At 44.5% G+C, this 7,686-nt stretch overlaps 1 protein-coding gene across 4 annotated transcripts in view; it reads left to right on the forward strand.

Moving 5' to 3' along the window:
- The first annotated feature begins 98 nt into the window (after positions 1–98).
- WDR12 (WD repeat domain 12) overlaps positions 99–7,686 on the forward strand; it is a 43,851-nt gene continuing 36,263 nt past the window's right edge. The window contains exons 1-5 of one of the 4 annotated variants that reach the window (XM_042445279.1): positions 869–1,046; positions 2,934–3,028; positions 4,512–4,606; positions 4,922–5,028; positions 7,211–7,326. In XM_042445279.1, coding sequence (XP_042301213.1) covers positions 1,006–1,046; positions 2,934–3,028; positions 4,512–4,606; positions 4,922–5,028; positions 7,211–7,326 — 454 coding nt within the window. In that variant the 5' untranslated portion in view covers positions 869–1,005. Of the gene's footprint in view, positions 574–868; positions 1,047–1,967; positions 1,992–2,933; positions 3,029–3,706; positions 4,236–4,511; positions 4,607–4,921; positions 5,029–7,210; positions 7,327–7,686 lie in introns of those variants that run through there. The other 3 variants (XM_042445280.1, XM_042445282.1, XM_042445281.1) reach the window with 3 other exon arrangements.

Here is a 7,686-nt window from a genome sequence, read left to right on the forward strand (position 1 = left end):
CACACAGGCGATATATGACGTATCTGTCATACATAATTTCTTTGGTGACTTGAATGTCCAGTTGTTAGGGGTGTTGGAGGTTCCCATCATCCCCAGGCGATGCAGCAGGGGTCGGGGGAGGCCTCCCTGCAGGCTGTCTTAGCCCTGGGCCCCTCAGGCCCCTTCCTGGAGCCCTCCAGGGCAAGGGCCATGAGGTTGGCAGGAGCCCCTTGGAGCCACAGGGCGAGCGCAGCAGCGCCCCTTCTCCGCCACTAGAGGGCGCTCCAGGGCAGGGAGGAATAAGAAGGGGTTATTTGCACCGAAGACTCCAGGGACCGAAGTGCGCACTTTCAGCCACAGGAGGGCGCCCCAGAGAGTCAAGTAGGACACCGCGCACCACAAATGCCATCTCCTCTGAATCTAAAATGCGATCTAGATCGCAAAAGGGTCTATTGCGAATACAGTCTAGATCGCAAAAAGGTCAATCTTTCCCTCGCAAGAAGTCAGTCGCAAATGCGTGATGAAGAAGAAGCCAGTGTGACTTCGAAAGCCTTGAACGTGACGTCATTGTGCATTTTGGTTGGTCCCATAAAGGTATCATTAGTACAAAGAACAGCATTTTCTGGACTGTGTGTGTCGCTCCGGCGCGCGCATGCGCACAAGCCCTGAGCGCGAGGGATGAGATGGGGATAGGCGGAGAGGGAAAGAGGGAGGGGGAAATTCAGAAGGAGTCTCCTCAGCCTCTTCTTGGATCTGGCGGCGGCGCGAAGGAGCGGAGCGGACTCTCCCAGTCCCACAGCCAGAGCGCATGAGCGGAAGTTGGGCGGGTGTTTTGGGCAATCGGCTAGCCGGCCTGGCGGGAATGCGGAAGAAAGGAAGGGAGGAAAAGGGAGGCGCGATTGGCGGCAGGCCTTGCCAGTCGCTCGCCGAGCCACCGCTCTGCCTTCCTTCCCAGGGAGCTGAGCCACGTGTCCTCGGCGGTGGCGCTTCGAGGGGTCCTGGATTGAGACTCCTTTGAGCGGGACCATGGCGCAGCTCCAGGCCCGCTTCTTCACCGAGGACCCCAAGTGAGGGAGGGAGGGAGGGAGGGATGGATGGGGCTTGGCTGTTGCTCTGTGCCTTCTTCCTCATCCCTAAGGCAGACTGATCTTGGGGCTTTCTTGGCAAGGTTTGCCATGGCCATCCTCTGAAAGGCTGAGACAGTGTGACTTGACGAAAGTCACCCCAATGGGTTTCCATGGCCGAGGCAGGATTCGAACCCTGGTCTCCAGAGTGACAGCCCAATATTCAAAGCACTAGGCCAGGCTGTCTCTCAGTGGCTGCAACAGGCCCCATATTTTGGGGTCCCCAAGAACCAACCCCCCCCTTTCTGTGGGACCCTGGAATGAGGTTGGTTCAACTAGGCTTGGCTGGGAACAGGGGGTGCTCCTGCCCTACATGGAGGCAGTGTGGCCTAGTGGTTTGAGTGTTGGACTAGGACTCTGGAGACCAGGGTTCAGTTCCCAGTTTAGCCATGAAACCCACTGGGGGACCTTGGTGAAGTCACACTCTCTCAGCCTCTCAGGGGAGGGCAGTGGTAAGCCTCCTCTGAAGAAATCTGGCCAAGAACACCCCATGATAGGGGGGGCTTAGGGTCACCATAAATGGGAAAGGCCTTGAAGGCACAGAGCAACAACGCTTAACAAAACAGACACAACCCATCGCATGCTGCAGTATCTGCGTCTGCAAAGGGAGCCTGGACAGGTTGAGGCTCCCTCATCATCATCCAAAATGCCTGGGGCCAGCGGCGTTTTGGATTGTGAGCCTATGGAAATAAGCGAAACTTTTCCTCCTTGAGTAAAAAGCTCTGAATGAGGAGGCTTTGCAACCAGACTTGGCTGAACCCAGCTATGGAGTCATTTTGCGGCATTTGGGAATATTTGTATATTTGGATCCAGGACACACACACACACACACACACACACACCATGGATACCAAAGTCCGTGGATGCTCAAGTCCCATTAAATATAATGGCCTAACAAAATGGTGTCCCTCATATAAAAGGGCAAAATGAAGGGTTGCCTATGGAGATTTGTCTATTTTTAAAGTATTTCCAAGCCGTGGATGCTTGAATCCGTGGATAAAAAAATCCATGGATAAGACCGGCTGATTGTATATAAAGAGGTACAGTGGTACCTCGGGTTACGAAATTAATTCGTTCCGCCGCCGCTTTCGTAACCCGAAAAGCCTTCGCAAGCCGAAAACCCATAGGCGCTAATGGGGAAAAGCCGCGATTTCGTGTGAAATAGCGCCGAAAAGCACCAAAATTTTCTTCGTAACCCGAAATAACCTTCGTAAGCCGGAACAGTTATTTCCTATGGGATTTTTTCGTATCCCGGAAATTTCGTAACGTGGGTATTTCGTATCCCGGGGTACCACTGTATCTTGGGGATAAGACCCAAGTCTAAACCTGAAATTCATATCTATTTCATATATTCCTTATACACATAGCCTGAAAGTAATTTCATACCCAGTATTTTTAATAGTTTTGTGTATGAAACAAAGGTTGTGTACATTGCCATAGCAATAGCAAGTACATTTCTATACCACTTATCAGTGCACTTAAGTACTCCCTAAGCCAGTGGTCCCCAAATTGTGCCCTTAAAGAGATTTTGGACTTCAGCTCCCAGAAGCCTTGTCTGGGATTCTGGGAGCTGAAATCCAAAGCTCCTTAAAGACCACAGTTTGGGGACAACTGCTAAGCGGCTTACAGTGTGTAAGCTAATTGCCCTCAACAAGCTGGGTATTCGTTTTAGGGACCTTGCAAGGATGCCGACCACCGGCAAGCAAAGGTGTCACTGTTACTTAATCACTTGCATACTTGCTTCAATGACAGCTTGCTAGATCATGTGAACCAGTATGAAAGATTGAGATTTCATCCATTTCTAAAATTGCACTTATTTTCTCTCCACAGGTACATAGTAGATGATGTCCCTTTCTCTGTCCCAGCTGCTTCGGAAGTTGCTGATCTCAGTAATATTATCAACAAATTACTGGAAGCTAAAAATGGTACAGTATGTCCTAGTTGGAGGAAAGTTATTTTAGATGCTTTGCCCTTTTGCAGTCGCTACTCATTTGATTGTAGCTTTCTTGGAAATTTATATTTATCCAATACATAGGACTAACAACTTTTATCTGGGATTTGTAATTAACAAAATTTAGTTTTTAAGCACTTGTTGCTATAGACCTGTTAGTAAATTCACCCCCCCCCCCCCCACACACACCTTTCATTTGTCTCTCCTTTAGCAAAGCAATGTTCACAATTTGTGCACCGGCTCATTGTGGACTAATACATTTATCAGTTGAACACAATTGGCTTCATTTTACATAACTCTGAACTGGTGTTACCCTCACAAAAACTTGGCGTAATAGCAAAGTGAAATAACATCTTCATCAGGCAAAGGTGCTAAAAATAGAAGGGAATTTAAATTTTGTTTCCTGGACATAGCCAAAAGGAGGAGGGGCCTGCTTGCATGAATACTCTCCTCCCAATAGCATCTCAACTGAAGGCAACAGCCACAACATCTTGACAAAACACAGTTCTATGATTAACATCATCTCCCCCCCCCCCCCCGTATGATTTTAACACATTTGCCTGGTGAGGAAGCCAGTGGAGCTTTAAAAGCTTGCAACATGTATATTGTGCATTTTGGTTGGCCCAGTAAATGTATCACTGTTTTGTGGATTTGGGATGCTATTGTACTTAGCTATATGGTCAACATGGCTATCCCTGGATATATTTTCTGTAATAGTTTAGGCTGAGAGAAAGAAATGCAATTAAAGGCTGCTTCCAGTGATTTCTGAGTAGCAGTCTCTTCCACATCCCAAATTTCCATGTCATCCTCCAGTTCTGATTTTTGTGGATGAACTTGCATCTTCCTTAATGTGACGGAGGTTTTAGTGTCTGAGTCTGTTTGTGCAATTATTGTAAAGCCACTTCAAACCAATAAATAGCCCTTACCTTTCTTGCATATATCTTTGCATGTATCTGGGCAGTCTCTGTTAATAACTGACTGCTTTTGCCAGAAGGGCAGAACATGATTTCTGGCCTTCTTCAGGACTGCCTGGGCTAGGGGTTGTTTTCATGATTGCTTCCCCAGAAAAAAAGGGCAAGATTGTACATGTGCGCAAAAAAGCTTTGGAGGAATGTCCAAAGAACCATACAGCTGAGAGAAACCAAGATGCCCTTGGCTCCAATTCACTGACTATGTCACCTGTGAGTGAAGTTAGTAAAAGTTTGAGAAGTAAGGCATGAATCATCTCCATTAATTAAAACTGTTCTCTCCCCTGCCCTGCCCCACTAAATTTGCTCAAACTTGTTCAAGTTTGATAATAGTGATGGTGTTTTACATTTGTAGAGGTATAACTGAAGGGAGGCTATGGTTTAGATGTATCCACTTCCATTCATCAAGTATGCTCAGTCATAAATTGCTTCTTTGGATTGTGTGACTTAAGTTGTGCATCCTGACATAAGTGGTTTCTTTGTCTCCAGAGGGCCACAAATATGTGGAATTTGACTTTCTCATCAAGGGACAGTTTTTGCGTATGGCCCTGGTTAAGCACATGGAAACAGAGAATCTCTCAACAGTAAGTCTTCGGTGAGGGGGTTTGATGATTTAAAGGCTTAAATCCAATAGTGTACTGGCACCAAAATACCAGGATTTTCCTCTCCTCCCCTCCCTGATCCTCTCTTTCCCCCTCCTGCAGCCCCTTCCTCTACCTTCCAATGTGCCAGTGCTCTGGAGCAGATTGTGAAGGTTTTATGTGGAAAGGAGGAGCTCATCAGCAGAAGTACTCTGTTGAGTCCAGTCCAGATTTCCCAATAAATAGATTTGGTGTGGATGACACAGAATTGAATCCTAAATGTACTCTAATTGACTTTCTTCTTTTGTGCACAACCAGGAAGATGTAGTAGAAATAGAGTACGTAGAGAAGTACACAGCACCGCAGCCTGAAGAATGCATGCTACACGATGATTGGATCAGTTCTATTGAAGCTGCAGAAGAATGGTAAAAAACTTACATTTTCTGCTCATTTTTGTGCCACTTACTATCTTTTTGGTTCACCATCTTGAAGCCATTTCATTGCTCTTCTTAAAACCCATTCTTCATACCTCAACTCTTTTTCTTACATGCGAATATATTAATTCAAAAAGTACTCATAATTAAACATACCCCTGCAGACAGGATTTTAATCTTTATTAAAATAAGAATATATGATTTATCTAAAAGGTGGTTGGCTCTCATACGTTCTAAAGTGTTGTGGGGTTTTTTGGGGTCTTCGTACTTTCGTACATAAAGATTTCAAGCAGATAGGATATGATCTCTTGAATCTATGTTGTTCCCTAGCAAACTGAAGAAAAGCAGTAGCTATCATTTGCATTGGATTCCTTTTGTTTAAATCAAGAGCAAGGGACCCTTGGCCTTAAGATGGTCTGGCCTAGATCTACCATCTAGCAAAGTCAATGATATGAGATTGTGGAAATTTTACATTAAACATCTGGAGGGTAAAAGCTAATTTATTTATTTATTTATTTTCAGAATAAACAAAACAAAAACAAGCTTCATTTATATACCGCTTCATACCGCCTAAGCAGTGTCTAAGTGGTTTATCAATTGTAAGCTAATTGCCCCCAACAATCTGAGTACTCATTTTAGCAACCTCCTCAGAAGGATGCAAGCTTGAGTCAAGCTCCAGTCCTTTTGCTTGTGTTGAACTCGCAACCTTATGGTTTTGAGTGACTGCAGTACAGGCATTTAACCACTGCGCCACCATTGAGCGTTCTCTGCGCTTGATTCATGTATCAATATTAAAAAATAGCAAACGTGTCTTAAACTCTGTTTTGAACATTGTCAGAAGAAGTATTTTATAAATCTCTTAAATAATTCCCAGATTACAAGGAAGGAATCTGTCCCTCCTGTTTCTCCTGGAAGTTATTGTTTCTAATTCCCTGCCTCCCCTTGTGATATCTCTGTGAGCAGATAAGGGAATGTGGTGATTTTAGCAGCTAAACCTTCATCCTTTCCCAGTTTAGTTTCTAACCTTGTACTGTAGTGGTTTGAGCATTAGGCTGTGACTCTGGAGAGTCATATAAACCTACTATGTGACCTTGGGCAAGTTACATTCTTTCAACCCCAGAGGAAGGAAAAGACAAAAAAACCCAAAAAAAAACCTCTGAACCAATCTTGTGGAGAAACCCCCACAAGTCATAGGTCAGAAATAACTTGAACAACCCACAACAACAGTATTTCTGTGAAATTCCAAATAGCACAGAAAGTAAATCAATTTAAGAAGCCTCTTACCATGAAGAGTGACCATTTGTGTGTTTCAAACCAGTACTTCTTGAGCTGTATGTGGCAGGGAACCAACAACTATTTTTCCCAGGTGTCAGGGATCAGTACCATATTTGTGTTGTTTCTTTCCTGGAAGCCCTCCAGGGACCAGTAGCAGATGGCTCATTGACTAGCATTAGTCCAAGGACCACCACTTTGAATAGGAATAGTTTAAACTAAGCACAGTATTTGTAACCCTGTTGTTTTGCTAGGAAAGGATTGATAATCAGTAACAGTGGTTAAAATCCACCAAAAAGCCTTCTGAAGATGGAAGGGTTCCTTTCATCTAAAACTTTCTCTGGAGGATTGAGATACTTTCTGGTATAGAAGTGGTGTTGAGGGTTGCACAGGGCAGGAGGACTGGGCAGAAACTGCCTTCCTGACTCCCCCCCCCCTTTTCCCACCAGCAGGACCACTTTAAACAGAATTTAGTTTAGAGACACTCCAACACTGATTAAAAGCATTGGTTTCCAGCCCACTGTGTAGTCAAAACAGCCTTAAAGCTGCTATGCAAAGGGATCTTGTAGCACCTTTGAGACTAACTGAAAGATGGCAGCCACAGATGCTGGCGAAACATCAGAAAGAAACTCTGCTAGAACATGGCCACATATCCTGAAAAACCCACAAAAAACTATAACTGAAAGAAAGGCTGGTGGTAGCACAAGCTTTCGTAGATTAGAGTCCTCAGATGCATGGAGTGGAATGGAGGGTCTAGGGCAGACCTACATAAGCAGGGTGTGTGTTTCTAATGTTTCAAATATTCAGTTCTCCAAACACATCTGAAAAATCTGAAATTTATAAGAGAAGAGGCCAGATTATGAACACTAACTACCAAGTTCTCTACTTCTGAATTCCATAGGATCTTAACCGGCTCCTATGATCAGACATCTCGCATCTGGTCAGTGGAAGGCAAACCCATCATCACACTTGCTGGGCATACTGATGTGGTGAAAGATGTGGCCTGGGTGAAAAAGGGTGAGTAGATTTCACTTTGTTTGGCTCTTAGACTAAATAAGTTCCCTAGAAAGCTTGCTGGTTTTCCTTGTTTGGGTAAGTACAGCCCTAATAAAGAATCTTGCAGCACCTTATAAACTGATACTTTTTTTTTTTGGTCTCCAATAAATGTGTTAGTCTTGGTTGTTTTGCTGCAACAGATTAAAATGTCTTCTAGAGGGGGGCTAAGCAAATCCTCAGTCCTCTTTGAAATCTCTACTTTATGGTTGCTAGCATTTAAGGAAGCACTTTTAATTTGAAACAAAGGTTCTAAAACAAGGATCCGTGTTCCATTTGCACTTCACTGAATTGTATTAGCCTGGTTCATGTTTTACTCGTGCA

The sequence above is a fragment of the Sceloporus undulatus genome, chromosome 1, assembly GCF_019175285.1.
Source record: "Sceloporus undulatus isolate JIND9_A2432 ecotype Alabama chromosome 1, SceUnd_v1.1, whole genome shotgun sequence".
Classification (NCBI taxonomy): Eukaryota; Metazoa; Chordata; class Lepidosauria; order Squamata; family Phrynosomatidae; genus Sceloporus; species Sceloporus undulatus.